This window comes from Dama dama, chromosome 6 (genome assembly GCF_033118175.1).
Source record: "Dama dama isolate Ldn47 chromosome 6, ASM3311817v1, whole genome shotgun sequence".
Taxonomy (NCBI): Eukaryota; Metazoa; Chordata; class Mammalia; order Artiodactyla; family Cervidae; genus Dama; species Dama dama.
The window spans coordinates 10,599,952-10,621,215 of NC_083686.1; the positions used below are offsets into that span (position 1 = coordinate 10,599,952).

Below are 21,264 nucleotides of genomic sequence, written 5' to 3' on the forward strand. Positions count from 1 at the left end.
TAGGTGTTATAAAAATCTGAATTTTAATTGCTATTATTGTCCTTTTCCTTCTCTTTTCAAGATGATGTCATCATGCTACTGTTACTCTTTTATTTTTTTATTTTTATTTTTTTTCACATGATTATTTATTAAGAAAAAAGAGATGAGCAAAAATATTAAAATTAACAAGAGATTTTCATAAGATAATTCAATAAAAGATTAAAAACTTTACTGTGTTTCTCTAGCATTAGGAACCTATTTATACATGAATGTAGAAAATATTTATAAAAATGATAAAAATTGAACTCCTTTGTCTTGAGGGTGTATCAGGTGAGCCAAAGTGTTCTCCTCAATGTATCATTTAAATCGTACAGTCACTCAACATTGTAGGAACCACCCCCTTTTTTGCATATGTGGGTGCTTAGTCGTGTCCAACTCTTTGCAACCCCAGGGACTGCAACCTGCCAGGCTCCTCTATCCATGGGATTTTCCAGGCAAGAATACTGGAGTGAGTTGCCAGTTCCTTCCCCAGAGGATCTTCAGGATCCAGGGATCGAACCCACATCTCCTGTGTTGGCAGGTGGGTTCTTTACCACTGAGCCACACCGGGGGAGCCCCCACTTTCTTTAGATGGGAAAAATAAGACCCAGAGAGATGTGTGACTTTTTCATGATCAAACAACTAAGCCAGGATTTAAACCCCAGCAGATATCAACTCACTTGCTTTGATCTTCCCACACCATTCTATTTATTTCTCTGTTTATGTGCTTTACCCTGGATGTCATTTAAAAGCATATTGAACTTGGTTTTTGTCCTCACCAGACTTCTGAGTGTTCCCTAGGTGTTTTTTCCATGAAGTATGTTCCAAACTTCCTCTTCCTGGCTTTCTTTAATTTGCTAAAATAGTGTTCATCCCAGATCTTCCTCCAACTAATTGGGCCAGAAGTGTCTATTTCCACATCCATCTTCCTCCTTCCACAAAGGTCCTCTGGGGGCTGTGGAGGGACCAGTCTCCTTCTTGTATCCCTGACCAGTGTCCAGAAGGGACCTGTGCTCTGGAGACCTGGTGTCCATGTCCTGAGCAAACGATGTAGTCTCCTGGGTGGTATCTGAGAAAAGAAGGAGGGTAATGTGTGTAAGAAGAAATCTTGAAATTTGCTTTAGTGATTCACATTATTAAATGTCTTTCTTCCTGTGACTCTAAGTACCTGAAAGACACTTATGGACAGCCAAACCAGAAATGTCAGCATAATCGCCAATACCTCATTTAATTGGAACCATTGAGCTTTGGCTGAGCCCTTCACTTGCCCCAACATATGAGACATCAAATGCTGAAGAGCTGGTGCTTTCGAATTGGTGTTGGAGAAGACTCTTGAGAGTCCTTTGGACTGCAAGGAGATCCAACCAGTCCATCCTAAAGGAAATCAGCCCTGAATATTCATTGGAAGAACTGATGCTAAAGCTGAAGCTCCAATACTGTGGCCACCTGATGCAAAGAGCTGACTCATTGGAAAACACCTTGATGCTGGGAAAGATTGAAGGCAGGAGGAGAAGGGGACGACAGAGGATGAGATGGCTGGATGGCATCCCCGACTTGATGGACTTGAGTTTAAGTGAGCTCCAGGAGATGGTGAAGGACAGGGAAGCCTGGAATGCTGCAGTCCATGGGGTGGCAAAGAGTCAGACACAACTGAGCGACTGAACAGCGAATGCTGGTTTGAGTCTGATCTGAAGCACAAAGCCACACCAGCACAAGTTCACACCAGCTGATGGGGAAATGAAGGTGGTTGTCAACGTGGGATATCTGTGTGGCTCAGTGACCAAGGAGACTGTAGTGATTTATTCTTTGACATCTTTGAAAACGTCCCTTGGAAAGGCATCGTCATAGAAACATCACACAGGCAAGACCTCAAGGCGTGTGTCAGCTTCCTTAGTGCCTTGATTGCCTTGAGAGGATGTGAAAGTTGCAGAAAGTCTTAAAAACTTGGTCTATCATCAGAGCTCTAACACACAAACACACATGCATACACATACATACAGATTTTATGTAGCAAATTCCTTTCTGAAGGAACTGGAATAGGGAATCCCATGGATAAGCCTTCATGTCGTGTGTGCGTACTCATTTTTCCAGGCAGGAATTCTGAGGCTGGTTGTCATTTTCTACTCCAGGGGATATTCCCAACCAGGGATCAAACCCATATCTCTTGTATCTCCTGCATTGGCAGGTGATTTTTTTTTTTTTTTTTTTAACCACCGACACCACCTAGGAAGCCTGAACCCTATTGAAGTCCCGTCAAATCGAGTTGACACCATCAAAGAAGGAGCAATGGAGAAACTCACACACAGACTCCTGTCTCATCTCTCCCTCTCCCAACACCTTTGCTTTTTCCTTCTTGTTCACTAAGACTTGGAGGAAGAAATTCTGCCTATTATTGGGACGTGATAACTCATTCCCACTCCATTCTCCCACCTTTGATTTTGACAAATAGAACAAACTATTTCTAAATGCAACTTTGTTACAATTCTTCTTGTCTCTTGACACATTAATATGACCAAAATAATGTGATGTGTGATGTATGTATACCCATCATTCCGTTGTCTGTGAATCTTTATGCTAGTAAGCAGTGTATTCATGGCCATCTCTCATCCCTAACCATAGTGCAGTTATCACGTATGTTGCCTCCTCTCTCTCATCCACACCCCCAACACACCCTGTACCCCTGCATGTACCTGAGTTATTGGAGGGAAGGAACAAGGATGCAAGCTGTGTCTCTTAATTCCCCAGTGCCTGAGACACGGCAAGTCCGTTTAGGTCTTGGCTGGATTCTGGGTATGTTGGGCTGGCTGATAATTGGGTTTTGCACTTCCTACTATTCTTTAAAGGTTGCATCTTCATTGGTTTAGGAAGAGACTGAATGTTACGTGTGGTCAGGACCAAGAAGCAGGACCCGTCTGGCAGCCCTCAGTCCTTTTCTGTCGTCTTAAGGAATTCTGCTCACTCCCAAACTTCCATCCCAAAGGTACCCAAGCAAAAGTCCTGAACTCAACTGCCTCCATCCAGCCCAGAACGTGCTGAGGCTCACCCTTTGGAGTTGACTGTGGGGAAGGCTTATCCCATCACACACAACCCCTCAGCCCCCACCCCAGCCGGAAGGGCTTGTTTTACTTTGCATAGATTGCTTTCATTGAGCTTTTATATAATGCTATTTTCCTTCATCTTTTTTTCCCCCCTGGGGTGATGAAGCCTCCTTCAGAGAGGGTTCCCCTATCTTGCATATTCACCTCTTAATCAGGTCCTGGGTTTGATTAATATTTGTTGATTGAATGCTGAATATGATCTGAATAGAACCAGAGCAGCAGGTAGTTTGGGAGACCCTACACTTGTCTAAACAGGAGACATAAGAGACATGGGTTCAATCCCTGGGTTGGGAATATCCTCTGGAGTAGGAAATGGCAACCCACTGCAATATTCTTGCCTGGGAAATTCCATGGACAGAGGAGCCTGGCAGGTTACAGAGTCGCAAAGAGTAGGACATGACTGAAGTGACTTAACACACACACACCCTCAACGGGACAGTCTTTCCTGCTAGAAGCTATATTATTTTCCTGACTATCAAAAAGACCTCAGAAATGCAGAAATTTAATGTATTTTTCTACCTTTAGCCCATGAAATGGAAGGCTGATACCAAGTGACAAAACGTCATTAAGATTTATTTTTAACAGTGATTGTTTTGTTTAGAATCTTGGATAATAGTGTCTTGCTTTGACAGATAAGAATGTTTCTTAATTCTGTAAAGCCTTCATATTGTAGATGGATATAAGAGGGCAGATGTTCTGAGAATTTATGGTCCAATTGTTTTCTTTTGTAAAAGAGGCTTAAGAGTATTTCTGGGTCTTGGCCAAGGTCACACAGAAGTCAGGACAGAACTTGGGACTAGACCCCAGCTCAACACCCTGCTCACTCTTGTGTGTGGGTCCTTTCAAGCCAAGATGACTTTGTGGCGATGCATTTTATGTGCCTGAAATGATCGGTGTTAGAGAAATTGATTGCCTAGATTAAACATGGAAAACAGAGTTCCGCCAAGGGCTGATGATCACGTTTGGTGAGGGTTTTCTACATGCCAGGGCCTCTTCTTAGCACTTCATGTATGTGGTAATATCTCCTTTAAGCCTCACAACAATCCTACAGTATTAATACTGCCATCATCCATGCGTGTTATGTACAAGAACAGAGCCCACGGAGGTCACGTGACCTTGGTCACAGTGGGAGTGAGGGATGGAGCTGGGGTTCAAACCCACACTCCTAACCACCAGCTGGCGCCTCTGAGCTCGCCATTCCTGAAGACTCCTGAATGTCTCAGATGCCAGATTATTTCAGATACATTATTTAAGGAATAATAAACTGAAAATATTTTTAAACTATAAACCACTTTGCAACAGCATTCAGAAAGAATACATGATCAGGCTGATGATGGTTGAACTTACTGTATAGTACTGTAGTTAATCTGAAGACACTGAAATTATTACAAGCGATAACAAGAGATCACAGAGAAGGTTGTGTCGAGTGCAAGATCTAGGTGTAGTTCTTCTGGGCAGATTAAACAGCATTTAAAGATTCCAGGATGACTGAGATAATAAGGCAGATGCTTTCTGTTTAAATTTATTATGGATAAGTTCAAGCTCGACTTGGAGGCAAATGAGACACTAACTCATTTTGTAAAACCTGAAGCTTTAAGAGTAAGGAAATATTTAATTTGAATAGTATTTAATTTTTTTTTTTTTTAAGTAAAGGATGAACAGAAATCACAGTTCTGTGTGTATGTGTGGGGGGAGGGAGAAACCAGCCGTTACTTTATTCAGTGCTGTTACAGTAACAGCAACAACTCAATTCAGAAGAGGAAAAAAAAAAAAATATATATATATATATAGACAATGTAAAACTGAAACTAGCTATGGTACCTTGCTTTAATTCTGCCCATGCCTGTTTCCCCCTCAGCAACTTGCAGTGAGGGGTATTTCAGTCCTTGCTCCACCCTGGTGTCTTTCAAGGTCAGTATTGAGCTCACACGCAAACGTCTGTTTTTAAATGATCACGTTAAACCAAGAACACGCGTATCCAAGAGGAAAGACAAAAACAAGCTCTTGGACCAAAAGTGAGCAGTAGTTTCCAAGATTTTCCATTAACGTGTCCCAACTTGGAGTCTGTGAGTGGTGTTTCTGGGACTTAGGCTTGGGACGTTTTCCTTTGTTCCATTGCCAGGACTCTTTTCCTTCCCTGTGCTTCTGAATCTCAACCTGTGGCCCCCAAAGGCTCCTGCAGTCTGGTATCATCTGCCACTCTCCCCCAAAGACCTAACCTCCACCGCCAACCCCAGCACGGACTGAGTCCCTGCCCCCTGCCCAGCCCTGATTCCGCTACAAACTCTTTCTGGGCTGATTGTCCCTGGGGACTTGCTGCTAAGCAGACCCCAAGCCTCCTCCTGGATTATTTCTGGCCTTGCTGTTGATTCCTTTTAGTGGAATGACGCCAGGCCCTCCTTGTCTTCTTCTTGTGTGGCTTCTCTCCCCGGCACTCTGATACAGCGGTGCCTGATCCCTGCTCACCCTGGACACAGTAATAGGTTTCCTTCCATGGGTATCTTCTACACTACAGGGTGCTCTGAAGTCAGTGACTGGGTCATTTCTGTGTCCCCAGGAATTCCCTCCTCCAGGGGATCCCATTTTGTTGGAACTCTTCACTGTGACCCGTCTGTCTTGGGTGGCCCTGCATGGCATGGCTCATAGCTTCATTGAGTTACACAAGCCCCTTCACCATGCCAAGGCTGTGCTCCTTGAAGGGGATGGAAACATCATAGGTGCCTTGTAAAAGTGTGGAGTGATTGCCTGTTGGCAAGTATAGACCTGAGGCATCAGTCTTTGCAGACTTGCCTTCTAATCTTTCTTTTTTTTTTTTTTTAATTTCATCTTCACTTCTTTGGGCATCCATAAAAATCAGGAGTTTTCATACAAGTATTCACAGTAGAGTCTCAAAAAATCCAAAGATCAGACGACACTGGTCCCTCTTCCCCAACAACATCGGCCAGAATTATGGCTTGTTCTTTACACAGCCCACGGACACACGGGGCTGCTTGCTGCTGTCCCCCGCCCCAGCCACCCAGCTTCCGAGGGTCATGTCACCTGCCTGGGTCCAGGAGACCATGGTGTGCCACCCCTGGGAAGACTCACCCAGTGGAAACAGTCCCAGGCAGACTCTTTCTTCTTTCTCCTAAGGGCTGTGTATCAGTCCTGGTGGCTCAGATGGTAAAGAATCCGCCTGCAATGCGGGAGACCTGGGTTCAGTCCCTGGGTTGGGAAGATCTCCTGGAGGAGGGCATGGCGACCCACTCCAGTATTTTTGTCTGGAGAATCCCATGGACAGAGGAGCCTGGTGGGCTATAGTCCATGGGGTCGCAAAGAGTCAGACACGACTGAGCGACTAAGCAAGCAAGCAAAAGCATGCTCAGGTGGCAGAGACAGAGCACGAATCTCTCTTCCTCTTTTCCCAGGGACACTCATCTCATTACGGGTCTTATCCTCAGGACTTTATCTAACTCTAATTACTTCCCCAAGGCCCCATCTCCAAATATCCACCACACCAGGGACAAGGGCTTCAACGTGTGAAATTTGAGAGGCAACCAAATTCAATCTATCCAGCCTGGCTCAAGAAATGAGAGAAATTCACCCTCCACCTTTGCCTACCCAAGGGAAGAATTTACTTTGACTTGTATATTTATTTCCAGTGGCAACTATTCTAGGGCTCTGTGACCCCGAATAAAAGAAGCACAGGTTCCCGTGTGTTTGGGGTTCGGGGCATGGGCAGCAGCAGACCTTGCTTTCTGATTCATTTCAGCCCCTGCACCCTTGGCCTTGGGGCTCCGGTTCTCTGCGACCTGTGTCCTCATCGACAGGGATGCAGACGGGACAGGGGTTTCTTTGGCCTCTGATGCTCTGTGTCTTTCCTGTCCGTTTCCAGGGAAATGAATTGCACGGGTGCTGGCCATGAGTGGGGTGATGAGGACTGTCCCGCCTCGTCCAGGGACGTTCTCAGAGTCAGATGGCATCTGTCAGGAGGTTGGCTCACACCTGGAGCAGGAGCTGAGCCGTGCGTATCCGAGCGCACCGAGGCGGTTGAGATCCTGTCTCCCGTCTGCTGGCATGGCCCCCTTTTCCACTCAGCTGTGCTGAGTAATAAGAGAGGCCCCGTCCGCCCTCCCATCACGGAGCTCAGCCTGTGCCAGTGTTTCTGCTGCTAATGAAGGATTTATTTAGGTCACCACTGCCTTCTGTGCACGGCACCGCAGATTAACCATGAGGGGGGAGGGGCTCCTCTTCATCCCCGTGCACACACCTGGCCGCCCTTCACTCAGGCAGGGGGCCCTTTCTGGAGGCCCCTCTGCGCCCCTCCCCAGACAGAGAGCCCGGATCGCCCCTGTGTGTCACTGTCCTTTCTCCTGCAAGCCTCTGTCTGGTTGAGTCACTGCAGTGCTTTGGATCATGAACAAATGCGTTTGACTAATTATCATCCTTGATTCCCATTTATATCACACAGCCTCCTTTTTTTTTTTTTTAGAGACAAAAATAGCTGCCACGATTGAAGGGCTTGCCATCGGCCAGGCAATATGGCAACATCGTAAGCACCCTCATAGGCTTCTGTTTAATCCCCACAATCAGTGTAGGTTGGCCAAGGCATTCGATCGAAGGTCTGGGTTTTCAGTGCTCTCTCGTGGATTTTAAATTAGAGAGCTGAGACTTGCGCCTGGGTTTTTGGCTCTAAATCCTCTGAATTCCAGCATCGGCCCTCCGCCCCCCTCCACAGATAACACCACCTCTGTGACCAGACCGATCCCTCTCTATTTTGTCTGCTGCAATTGTTTCCAACCCTGGATTTAAAAACAAACTACCCTAACAACCATAGGAAACCAAATCCAAAGGCAGCCTTCCCAGCCCAAGGCCAGGACCATCAGGCTCCCAATCTGAATGGATGCAGTTGTTCCAAGCTCAGGGAGTTCTTGAGTTCTTGCCATTCCAAAGGCTGTGGGTGGGCAGACCGGTTCTCCAGGCAACTGGTTAGAAACGCAGACTCCCAGGCCTCTGCCCAGAACTCTTGGATTAGAATCTGCATTTTGAACTACATCCCCAGGGAATCGATGTGCACTTGTAAGTCTGGAAAAAGCTTTATGCCTGGCGATAGTGATTGAGCAGCCAGAGCTCTTGGCGGGGGTGTGGGGAGCTTTAGTCGCCTCCCACTAGCAACCCCTTGTCCAGATCCTTCAACCTAATCTCTCACCTAATTTGGAAAAGTATGTCCTGTGGGTTGACTTCAGGCTACCTATGGGGCAGTTGGCATTGGATCAGGGAATTCTCAGAAGCTTGGATATAACACGGTGATTGAAATCCACTGGCCTCAAATCCTTACCCCACCATGCTGCCCTCCCTGGCTGACCCAGGCACCTCCTTCCTTCAATTCCGGGGAGTTGCATTCATTATCCAGGTAACCTTCTGTATATAAGGAACCTCCTGTGTCATGGAGGTCATGGAGCCTATAAAGTGGAGGAGGGAGTGTTGGAAGAGTCCTGGTCTTTTTCAAGAGGAAAATAGGGCTTGTCACCCCTCCTTTACCCAGGCAGTCAGTGTGGCCCAGAGGAACTTTTTTCTTTAAATTGGAATGTGGTTGCTTTACAATGCTGTGTTAATTTCTGCGGTACAGCAGAATGAATCAGCTATTCATATACATATCCCCCCCCTTTTGTGAATTTGCTTCCCAGTTAGGTCACCACAGAGCACTGAGTGGTATTCCGTATGCTATACTATAGGTTCTCCTTAGTTATCTATTTTATACATGGTACCAATGTGTATAAAATAGATATACATCAACGTACATATGTCTATTCCAATCTCCCGATTCATCCCAATCCCCCCTTGGTATCTATATGTTCTCTGCATCTGTGTCTTTATTTTTGCTTTGTAAATAAGATTGTCTATACCAATTTTTTTTCCAATTCTACATATATGCATTAATATTCTGTACTTGTTTTTCTCACTCTGACTTACTTCTCTCTGTAGTAACATTATGGGAACCGACCTTGGGTCTTTTGTACCCTGAATTCTTTTCTACCCCCAACTTACCTCACAGCAATTACCATGAGTAAATCCAAGCCAAAGTCAATGTCAGCAGCTGTTGACGAGTGTCATGTGTAGGCAGTTTCAAGAAAATAAATATTTATGGGAATACTGAGATCGTGCTGTCCTTCTGTAGACTGACAGGAAGGAGCTAAATCTGTTTCCTCTCTTGGTTTCCAAAATGACCTGCCAAGGATGGAAGGTTGACCCCACTGCCACAGGCTCTTAAGTTAGCCATGCAGAGGTAAAGGTCTCCTAAAGGCAAACAAAAAATCATATACCATTGATTGCTCATCAATGGTTGAATACAGAAAGGACAGTTCTGATCAAACCGTCTTTACTCGGGTATTAGTGTATTCCAGAAAGTTAAATCACTTAACACCCCAGCATGCATGGACAGAGGCAATTCTTGGAGAGTAACACAGGAGCTCTCATCCTTCCTGCTGTGTTATCGGGCTTGGAGCAAGCTCACCCCTCTGCCTGGAATGTGCTTGCCGCAGCCCAAGGAAGGCATCTCCACTCAGAGGCAAAGCAGCACACTTCTTGATCCCGTGACCTTTTTGTTCTAGTTCAGTTGCTCAGTTGTGTCCGACTCTTTGTGACCCCAGGGACTGCAGCATGCCAGGTTTCTCTGTCCTTCACTGTCTCCCGGAATTCACCCTAACTCATGTCCATTGAGTCGGTGATGCCATCCAACCATCTCATCCTCTGTCGTCCCCTTCTCCTGCCTTCAATCTTTCCCAGCATCAGGGGTTTTTTCCCAGTGAATCGGCTCTTCCCATCAGGTGGCCAAAGTATTGGAGCTTCAGCTTCAGCATCAGTTCTTCCAATGAATATTCAGGACTGATTTCCTTTAGGATTAACTGGTTTGATCTTCTTGTTGTCCAAGTGACTCTCAAGAAACTTCTCCTGCACCGCAGTATGAAAGCATCAGTTCTTCAGTGCTCAGCCTTCTTTATTTGACAAGGTCTTTTAACCCTGGTGGCTCAGAGGTTAAAGCATCTTCCTGCAATGCAGGAGACCTGGGTTCGATCCCTGGGTCAGGAAGATCCCCTGGAGAAAGAAATGGCAATCCACTCCAGTATTCTTGCCTGGAGAATCCCATGGACAGAGAAGCCTGGTGGGCTACAGTCCATGGGGTTGCAAAGAGTCGGACACGAACGAGAGACTTCACTTCACTTTAACCTTAATAGCATGTTTCTGTGTCTGCCTTGGGGAGAAAGCCAGGCCATTAGCATTCGTCGTATGCCCTGTAAATGCTAGACATTGCCCTGTCTCTTTGGCATGGGTAATCTTTTGGAATCATGATAGCATCCCTAGGAAGTAGATTTTAGCCCATTTTGCAGAATGGCACACTGAGGCCCAAAGAAATGAGAAACTAACCTGAGCTCAGTTGGGTCTCAGAATTCTAGCCTGGGTCTGTCCAGTTGCTTTTCTATTACCACTCACTGCCCTTTTATTGCAAAAAACATATAGAATAAAAGGAAAATAACCACCCCCTTGGTACTGTTACAAGTATTAGCGGGGATGATTTCTACACGAGGGCCTACCGCCTGACACACAGCCGGCACTCAGGGAGAGAGTAATCGTTTCCTTTCCAACCCTTCTGTCAAATCCCTTGGATGACTTTTGTCCCCCCAGATAACCATCCCTGTTATCCAAGAAGATTCTTACCTGTGCTGGCTGGTTCACCAACTTTTTTGAGGGGCTGGGAAGGTTTTCCGGCAGACAGAGGGACCACGAGCATCGCTGTGCTTGATGTGTACTGAATGTCCCTCCTGTGAAATATTCTAGTTCTTTAATTTTAATCCATGAATATGTTCTAGCGATGGGGCTGACAGTAAATATGTTGTAGTGGTTACATTTGAAATCTCGGTCATAATGTGAATTATGTAGTAAGACTTAAGAAGAAAATTAAATATTTTTGAAGGGTTATCTCACTACTTCCCATCCTTCTTTAATGAAAATGCATTCTAGGCTCTCAGGCGATTTTGTCTGTCCTCTATGAGAAATTTTGAGCCCCCTTCTCAACATCTGGTTTCTATTTGATCCTCTAGGGAGGAAAGCTTACTACTTTTTGCCACTGTCTTTTTCATAAATGGCAAATGGTTAAGTTTCTCTTTCTGCTGAATGAAAAGCCTCTGTCAGTGCCTTCCATCATTTGCCTGACTTTCCACTACATTCGGTGTGTTCATTCAGCAAACAGCTTCTCTAGCACCCGCTGGGTACCAGCAATCACGCCAGCCCCCAAGGATGCAGTGGAGGGAGGTAGGATGCTGATAAGGAAGCTCTGAATTGACTTTTTTTGGGTGGAGAGGCAGGCAGTAAACAAGCAAACATAATTTTGGATAGTATATCGGGAATATAAAACATGATGATGGGAAAGAAAGTGATTAAAGGCGAGAGGGTGGGCTCACGTTGCCGAGAAAAACCAGCATTTGAAATAAAATCCGTGACAGGGGACAGCCAGCCTCAGGAAGCCTGGTGGGGGGTGGGGGGTGGGTGCAGCATCCTGGAAGGATGGAGCAGAGAAGGCCAAGGCTCAGAGCTGGTGTACGTTCAAATGAACCGGAAGGCCTGAGCTTGGCTTAAAGGAGCAGTGAGGTGGGAGGGGCAGACAGATCCTATCCTAGGTTCATTCCTGACCCAAAAAAGATCTGGATTTAACACTGTTATTTTTTCACCTCAAAGCATGTGGCTTCCCATTTCCCTGACCCCATGCCTCCTTCAGTGGAAGCTAGGAGTCTTAACCACTGGACCGCCAGGGAAGTTCCCTTGGATTTAATTGTGAATGCAGGGGAATCTCCACCTGGAAAGTTCTGTGTCCTCTCCTATGTCAGCATCTACATGTGGGGCCCAAAGAAGCCTAGTGCTGCTGACGGGAAAGACTCTTGGCTTTGGAATTCTTGAAACTCAGGGCTTGGTTTATCACCGCAGGATGAAGCAAGCAGCCTCCCTGGTAAAAGGGCGTGAACAGAGTGAGCTAGATCTCTTTCAGGGATATTTTAAGCCATCTACACAGGGAAGGATGGGACTTCCCAGGTGTTGTCAGTGGTAAAAGAGCCTGCCTTCCAATGCAGGTAAACAGAAGAGACGTGAGTTCGATCTCTGGGTTGGGAAGATCCCCTCGAGTAGGAAATGGCAACCCACTCCAGTATTCTTGCCTGGAGAATCCCATGGACAGAGGAGCCTGGTGGGCTGCAGTCCTTAGGGATGCAAAGAGACGGACATGACTGAAGAAACCACTCCATTTCTCCGAGCCTCACTTTCTTGAGACAATATCAGTTCTGTCCAGCATGCAGTGCGCGTCACACGGGTCCTACGTGCACAGTGGCTAGCCTAGTGTCTGCTCAGTAGCAAGTGCTCCGGATGACTGCTGCCAACATTGCTTTTGGGAGGAATGTGGACTGGCCTCCAGGTGCTGTTGAACAGTCTTTGCGCTGGTGCCAGCTCAGGCTCCAGACTTCCAGAAGATTCCCTTTGATAGTACCTAGTTACTTCTGAAGAGAGAATAAGCTGTTTATTTTTGTGCTGCTTACAATTTCAAACTTGCCTTCCTGGTTCTTTTCCTGTTTGAGACGCTCTTGATTTGTGAGTGGGGTCAAGGATCTTACTTTTGAAGAAAGCACGTTGCACAATTAAAAGAGTTTCCAGAGTAAGAATTGCAACAGTCTCTGGGCTGTCTACTCCAGTTGTCAGAAACCACAAGTGGCCTTGGGCCCCAGAATCACCCCAGAGGGTGATTTCAGCCACGAAATTAAAAGATTCTTGTGCCTTGGAAGAAGAGCTATGACAAACCTAGACAGCATATTAAAAAGCAAGCCTGGCTTTGCAAAGGGGTTGCAAAGACTCAGACACGACTTAGTGACAGAACAACAGCAACAAGAAATGGCCTTGAGATGTCCTGCAAATATATACACACTGGCTTTTGAAGACTTAAGACAAAAAACTGCTTCATTATCTCCTTCATTTTATCTAGTGATTATGTGTTGAAGTAATAACACTTTGGATAGGGTTACAGAAAAGATTGGTTTTTAAATCGGGTCTCCTGGAAAATGTACAAGTGCATATGTGGGTCATTTTAACATCTATAATAAAAGTAACAATGAGACATGATCCATCTTAGAACAAGCTATGACAAACTGTCAGAGACATAAATGAACACTGATTACTGTCAGAATTGAGAGGGGTTGCTCTTACCTTCCTGAGCGGCTCTTAATGACTTGTGGAGATTTGAGTTTTTCTAAATATCTTGTAAAACAATGTGTTACACTTTTATTTACATAACTCTTTTGGGGAAGGCAGTGTGGTTGGAAAAGTGGAGGGGAGAAGGTATTGGTGAAGGTAGGGAATACCGGGATCACCTTACCTGCTTCCTGAGAAACCTGTATTCTGGTCAAGAATCAACAGTTAGAACCAGACATGGAACAACAGATTGGTTCCAAATTGGGAAAGGAATAGATCAAGGCTGTATATTGTCACCCTGCTTATTTAGCTTATATGCAGAGTACATCATGTGAAATACCAGGCCAGATGAAGCACAAGCTGGAATCAAGATTGCCGGGAGAAATATCAATAACCTCAGATATGCAGATGATACTGCCCTTATGGCAGAAAGCGAAGAGGAACTAAAGAACCTCTTGATGAAGGTTAAAGAGGAGAGTGAAAAAGCTGGCTTAAAACTCAACATTCAGAAAACTAAGATCATGACATCTACCCATCACTTCATGGCAAATAGATGGGGAAACAATGGAAACAGTGACAGACTTTATTTCTTGGGCTCCAAAATCACTGCAGATGGTAACTGCAGGCATGAAATTGAAAGATGCCTGCTCCTTAGAAGAAAAGCTATGACCAAACCAGACAGCATATTAAAAAGCAGAGACATCATTTTGCCAACAAAAGTCCATCTAGTCAAAGCTCTGGTTTTTCCAGTAGTCATGTATGGATGTGAGAGTTGGACTATAAAGAAAGCTGAGCACAGAAGAATTGATGCTTTTGAACTATGGTGTTGGAGAAGACTCTTGAGAGTCCCTTGGACTGCAAGGAGATCCAACCAGTCCATCCTAAAGGAAATCAGTCCTGAATATTCCTTGAAAGGACTGATGCTGAAGCTGAAGTTCAATTATTTTGGCCACCTGATGCAAAGAGCCAACTCATTAGAAAAGACTCTGATACTGGGAAACATTGAAAGCAGGAGGAGAAGGGGATATCAAAGGATGAGATGGTTGGATGGCATCAGAGACCCAATGGACATGAGTTTGAGCAAGCGTTGGGAGAGAGTGAAGGACAGGGAAGCCTGGCGTGCTGCAGTCCGTGGGCTTGCAAAGAGTCGGACACGACTGAGCGACTGAACAGCAGCAAGGAGTTTTTAAACTGTATACCAGTCTTTTGGTTGTTTTGGAGGGAAGATTGTTTTGGAGTGGTGGTGTTTTTGTTTTGTTTTTGTAAAGGACAAGCTGTATTTAGTTTCTTCTCCGGAATCCCCTGGTGGTTCAGTGGTTAGGACTTCAGGCTATCACTGCTGAGGGCCCAGATTTAATCCCCGGTGGGGGAACTAAGATCCCACAAGCCTCCTGGTTCAAGCAGAAAAAAAAAAAAAAAAATGTTTCTTCTTTTTGCTGTCTGCTGGTAACTCCCCTTTAGGAAAGTGATCTCAGATGCTCACTGTGCTAACTGGCATGCCTCATAATAACGTGAAAAGAGCATGGAGAGTCAACGCATGTGGCTTTCAGGGCTGGCGTCTGACTCTGTCCCTGCCGTGTTCCAGGACTGTGTTGTTTTCTGGGATGTGAGGCTGTGAGATGGGCAGTGCATAGCTATTCAATGTGGAAGAGTTGCTATCTCCCTCGCTTCACCCACGCCATGGCCTGCACACGCACACTTGTGTGCAGAAACATGTACACACAGACGTACAGATATGCATGTGCACATGCTCACATACCCCAAACATGTGAAAGGCAAGCACAACTGGTCCCTTTGGCTGACCCACACCGGCAGTGGAAAAGGAAATAGAATTTCACCGAGTCATGCTAAAACATGCATTTGACTAAAGCAAATGGCCCATTAAATTTAGCTCATCCAATCAATAAGACTAACCTTGAACCCCATCTTGTTTGACCATCTCTCCAAAACGTTTTTTTTTTCTTTTTTTTCCCCCTAAATAAGCATGTCAGGTGATTTTTCTGGTTCCTTTTCCAGTGTTCTGTGATTTTTCAACTTTTTAATTGTTTGATCTTGAAGATACATTTTTCAAAGTGGTTAATACAGTTGATATCTGAAGGATATCAAATCAGTTTGATCACAAACAGGGAAGCCCTGTATATTGTTCTTCATTGACACATTTAAGACAAGTTTTAGTACTTCTCTAGTGGATCCAGCTGGTAAAGAATCTGCCTGTAGGAAGTCTGGGTTCAATCCTTGGGTCAGGAGGATCCCCTGGAGAAGGGAATGGCAACCCACTCCAGAAGTCTTGCCTGGAAAATCCCGTATAGTTCATGGGGTCAAAAGAGTCGAACACAACTAGCAACTAAACTAACCACCCCAGACAAGTTTTAAACTAATAAAGTGAATTTTAGACCTGGCATAATGAAGATGATGGGCCTTCTTGATAGAAAATATGTTTTCTGGCTTTGTAAGTCCCACGGTCCCCAAACTGGGCCTGTCTCCAACTCTCCCTGAGCTGTGTTTAGACAGAGATTATTTAAAACAGAACTTCCAATCGCCTCTTTCCTGGAGAGGGTCAAACATGGATTGCTGCTTATCAGCCCTGTAAAAACATCAACCATGGCTCATGTGTCTTGGGGGCCCATGCGCTGCAGCTCAGCAGTGCCTGTGTTCCTTAGGGACTTTAATGCCCAAATGTGATAAATCTCAGAGAGTTAAAGAGGAGAAGGCATAAAGGAGGCAGTTCATGGGAAGAGCCCTGCGTTCAGAGCTTTAAATTTGGACCGTGAATTTTGAAATGGAATAAATTTTTGTGTCCTTGGGCAAGACCCTCATCTATAACTGTCCTATGTTTCTACCTTCCACTGTTGTGTTGGGGTGACATTCGACTGAAACTGCAAGACCTGCTCTTTATAAACAGTTAACCTTCGCTTCTGTGAAAGTTATTTGTTCCTTCCAGTAACCTCACCTGTATATCCCTCTAGGCCCACTGCACACGCTTGCTCTACTAGGAAGACATCCCTAATCGTTTCAGGCAAAATGAAGGAACACAGGTCCTCAAAGTACCTAAACTGTGATCATAACGGATACCACACTGATGCTTGCAGCCAGGCTGTGTCAGTTAACTTTTGCCAAATGTGTCCTGAAATACAAACCACCCCAAAACTCAACAGCTTAAAACCACAAGCACTCATTCTTACACATGAGGGAGATGGCTAGGCTGCACACAGGGGACAGATAGGGTGGCTCTGCGCCAAGTGTGTTTCATCTTCCTCCTAGGACCAGGGCACTTTTTTTTTTTTTTCATCACAATGGTGTAAGGGCTGAGGGCATGTGAAAACACACAGTCCTCTTAAGGCCTATGCTGGGCACTGACACTGTCGTTTCTGCCCACGTTGTTGTGCAGTCGCTAAGTCATGTCCAACTCTTTGCAGTGCCGTGGACTGTAGCACGCCAGGCTCCTTTCTTCTCCACTATCTCCCTGAGTTTGCTCACATTCATGTTCATTGAGTCAATGATGCTATCTAACCATCTCGTCCTCTGCAGCCCCCTTCTCCTTCAGCCCTCAATCTTTCCCAGCATCAGGGTCTTTTCCAATGAGTCAGCTCTTTGCATCCAGGGGCCAAAGTATTGGAGCTTCAGTTTCAGCATCAGTCCTTCCAATGCATATTCAGGGTTGATTTCCTTTAGGACTAACTGGTTTGGGCTGAGCGCCAAAGAATTGATGCCTTTTGATCGTAGTGCTGGAGAAGACTCTTGAGAGTTCTTTGCACTGCAAGGAGCTCAGACCAGTCAATCTGCCCACGTGCCACTGGCCAAATCTAAAATCACTAGGAAGTACACTCCCCCTGCACTGAGGCCACAGCAAGAACTAGATCCAGGGACAAGTGAACAGTTGGAGCTAACCATTCCATTTTTCAAACAGGTCCGTCGGCCCTATTAAATGAGAAGCCCCTGGTGGGTAGGGGAGCAGAAACCATGCCTGCTTCGCTGTCACTTGCCCTTCTGCCTGGGACTGGCAGCTGGTTGCTATTCACTGATGTTTACTGAGGTCCGACAGACCTTGCCCATCTTTTTCCTTTGTAGCAAAGGTTGGCAAAATAGGACTACAGGCCAAATCTGGCCTGGTTTTTGTGCCAGTAGAGCACTAAACATATAAATGTTTGGGGGAAAAAAGTAAACGAAGAATAATTTTTAATGACCCATGAAAATGATATGAAATTCAAATGTCAGTGCCCATAAATAAGGCTTTATTGGAAAACAACCACACCCAGGTCTCTGTGGATGTTTTAGAGCAAAACAACATAGTTGGAGGAGTTCCCATGGAGACTATATGTCCCCAAAAGCCTAACCATTTACTCTCTTGCCTGGTACAGAAACTGTTTGCCACCCCTGCTTGATAGGATAAGTGAAAGTGAAAGTCGCTCAGCCATGTCCCACTCTTTGCAACTCCTTGGACTCCTCTGCCAGGCTCCTCTGCCCATAGGATTTCCCAGGCAAGAATACTGGAGCGGGTTGCCATCTCCTTCTCCAGGGGATCTTCCCAATCCAGGGATCAAACCTGGGTCTCCACCATTGCAGGCAGATTTTTTTACCATCTGATTAAAAAACTGAGAAAACCCCGAGAAGGTGAATGTCTTGCCAAAGATGACAGAGTTGTCAGCTTGATTAAGCCCAGTATTTATGTGGGGTTAATACTTTACTCCTTTGTTTCCTAGTAATCAGAAGCCTGCGGATACCCATGTGTCACTGATCTGGAGACGCCCCCCTGCGGGCAGCGCTTCATGACCCAGCGGCGCCCAGCCCAGTGAAGCCACCGTGGTGTCCGGCATGGCCCCGCTGCTCCTGGGCACGGTGATGCTGGTGGCCCAGCTCCAGCTAGTGCCTTCCCGCCCCGCGGTGGTGCCAGGGGACAAGCCGGGCCAGCCGGAGCTGGTGCGGAAAGCGGCGAGCCTCCAGGACGAGATCCCGGGCGGCGTGGCCCCCAACGGCTCCGCCCAGCAGCTGCCGCAGACCATTATCATCGGGGTGCGCAAGGGCGGTACCCGCGCGCTCTTGGAGATGCTCAGCCTGCATCCAGATGTTGCGGCCGCCGAGAACGAGGTGCACTTCTTCGACTGGGAGGAGCACTACAGCCAAGGCCTGGGCTGGTACCTCAGCCAGATGCCCTTCTCCGCCCCGCACCAGCTCACGGTGGAAAAGACCCCCGCGTACTTCACGTCGCCCAAAGTGCCTGAGCGCGTCCACGGCATGAACCCGGCCATCCGGCTGCTGCTTATCCTGCGGGACCCGTCGGAGCGCGTGTTGTCCGACTACACCCAAGTGTTCTACAACCACGTGCAGAAGCGCAAGCCCTACCCGTCCATCGAGGAGTTCCTGGTGCGCGACGGCCGCCTCAACGTGGACTACAAGGCTCTCAACCGCAGCCTGTACCACCTGCACATGCAGAACTGGCTGCGTTTCTTCCCGCTGCGCCGCATCCACATCGTGGACGGCGACCGCCTCATCAGGGACCCCTTCCCCGAGATCCAGAGGGTGGAGCGGTTTCTGAGGCTGTCGCCGCAGATCAACGCCTCCAATTTCTACTTTAACAAGACCAAGGGCTTCTACTGCCTGCGGGACGGCGGCCGGGACCGCTGCTTACACGAGTCCAAAGGCCGGGCGCACCCCCAAGTGGACCCCAGACTCCTCAATAAACTGCACGAATATTTTCATGAGCCAAATAAGAAATTCTTTGAGCTTGTCGGCAGAACATTTGACTGGCACTGATTTTTTTTTTTTTTTTTGCGATAAGCTAGGCTCGGAACCTTTCCTATTGTAAGTTCTGGTGTACATCTGGGGTGGGGGAAAGAATTTTAAAAGGGCATTTAAGTATAATTTATTTGTAAGATCCATAAATTACTTCTGTACAGTATTAGATTCACAATTGCCATATATACTAGTTATATTTTTCTACTTGTTAAATCGAGGGCATTTTGTATTGTTTTTCATGGTTGTTAACATGTGTAATATGTCTCTATATGAAGGAACTAAAATATTTAACTGCAAAAAAAAAGAAAAAAAAGAAATTCTGGAGATGCAGTCTTTTTTGAATATAATTAACTTGCCCCCAACTCCAAATAGTTGTGTGTGTTCATTCATCGCATATATTTCTTTGTTACTCTTAAAAAAAAATGTTTTTCATAGTTATTACCTTCCTCTCCCCTTCTCTTCTTTGCTCATTGTCTTTTTAATGTCTCCCTGAGGTCATCAGATTTATTTTTTACTTACATTGTGAGATTTCTCTTCATTGAGATGCCCTGTTATTGTTGGAGGTGACATTTTCACCCATTTCCAGCTTTAGCAGGTACCTGAGTGTGGATTCTAACTCCATGTAAACTCCAAGAGGACAAAGCAATTAAGCTGGAGAAGTTAGCTGCTAACCAGCAAGAGGCTTGCCTCAAAGAGTGCTTACACTTCCTTCTGATTGCAGCAATAGATGAAACAACAATAAAGGAAATTAAACCTGGCTTTCAGAATGCTATTGGGGCTGTGTACTTTGCCCCAGGTGGCAATGGGTCTCCGGAAAGTCACTTAGAATAGAAAAGAGGAATTGCAGAATGTATGCATGTCCTCATCTGTGAAAAGCTGACTAAAGGGATAACCGGTTGCTTGGGCTGGGAGTGTATTAATCTATTTCCTGAAAGATCAATATGCACTTATAGACATATATTCCATATGCTTTGAGACCTGGGCATGTACATGTTTAAACATCAGCTCCAAATTTAGAGTTCTGAATGTGAAAGGAAATTTAAATTCCCAAGGGTTGAAATTGAAAAGAGAAAAGTTCAAAGCGGTGGCAGAAATAGGTTTGGAACCCCTTGCACCTGCCTCAGAGGCAAGGGGCCCAATTTCAGTTTCACTTCTGCCCTGAACAACTGGGTTGTTAGGAATGATCAAATAAACCCCTCTGAGCCTCAGTTTTCTCATGTGTTCTTCGTTCAGTCAGTCTCATTCAGAATTAAATAAATCAGACTTTTTTTTCCTTATTATGAATACAAATATGTTTGTTATGGTAAAACAAAAAAATACAAGGACACAAATGTGTCTCCTGACATAGTTCTTACTTAAGGCAGAGGAGTGAAATGGACATTTTGTAGAGGAACTCATTGAGATTTCCCTCAAGCAACCCCAGGAAGGAGGAATCACAATGGCAAGTTCAAAGTGGAAGAAACAGGCACAGTGAAGGTAAGGAAGTCGCCCAAGTTCACGTTGACTATAAAACAGAGCTCAGAGTTCACTTACAGTCAAAGCCCAAGGTTCTTTTTTTTTGGGGGGGGGGGGGTTCTACCCATTTTTTCTCTAAATGCAAATGGAAAGACCTAGAGACAGTTCTTCCTGACATATTCCTTTTCTGGTGCCAAATGTCTTCCATCCCAAGAGGTGAGCCTGAGCCAGATCGAAAGGACAAGAAGGAGCTTGAGGTTTTCTCAGCTGTGCTATCAGGGAAATGAGTCACCTTAGTTATGCTTCAGTAGCTGCAGCCTGGCTTGACCTTAGCATGGCCTGCGCCCCACCCTGCACAGACAGCAGAAAATGCCTTCTCTGCACCTTCATTAAGTGAAAGTGAAGTCGCTCAGTCGTGTCCGACTTTTTGTGACCCCATGCTGACCAGGCTTCTCCATCCTTGGGATTTTCCAGGCAAGAATACTGGAGTGGGTTGCCATTTCCTTCTTCAGGAGATCTTCCCAACCCAGGGATTGAACCCGGGTCTTCCATATTGTAGGAAAATCCTTTACCGTCTGAGCCACCAGGGAAGTCAAGGTTGTCATTAAAAAAACCAGCTCCCCAGAGGGTATGGCAGAAATAGAGCGGGCTTCCTGTTGATGTGGTACTTTGCCATCTGCAGAGTGTTTCCCTCTGTAGTGAATCACTGGATCTTACTTCTGTCATACCCACTGTGAAAGATGAAGGTTGAAAA

General features: G+C 45.8%; 1 protein-coding gene across 3 annotated transcripts in view; it reads left to right on the forward strand.

The window, feature by feature from the left end:
* Positions 1-20,332, forward strand: part of HS3ST1 (heparan sulfate-glucosamine 3-sulfotransferase 1) — a 34,547-nt gene extending 14,215 nt beyond the window's left edge. For all 3 annotated transcript variants that reach the window (XM_061145507.1, XM_061145509.1, XM_061145508.1), the window contains exon 2: positions 18,023-20,332. In XM_061145507.1, coding sequence (XP_061001490.1) covers positions 18,135-19,073 — 939 coding nt within the window. In that variant the 5' untranslated portion in view covers positions 18,023-18,134 and the 3' untranslated portion in view covers positions 19,074-20,332. The remainder of the gene's footprint in view (positions 1-18,022) is intronic.
* Positions 20,333-21,264: the final 932 nt, after the last annotated feature.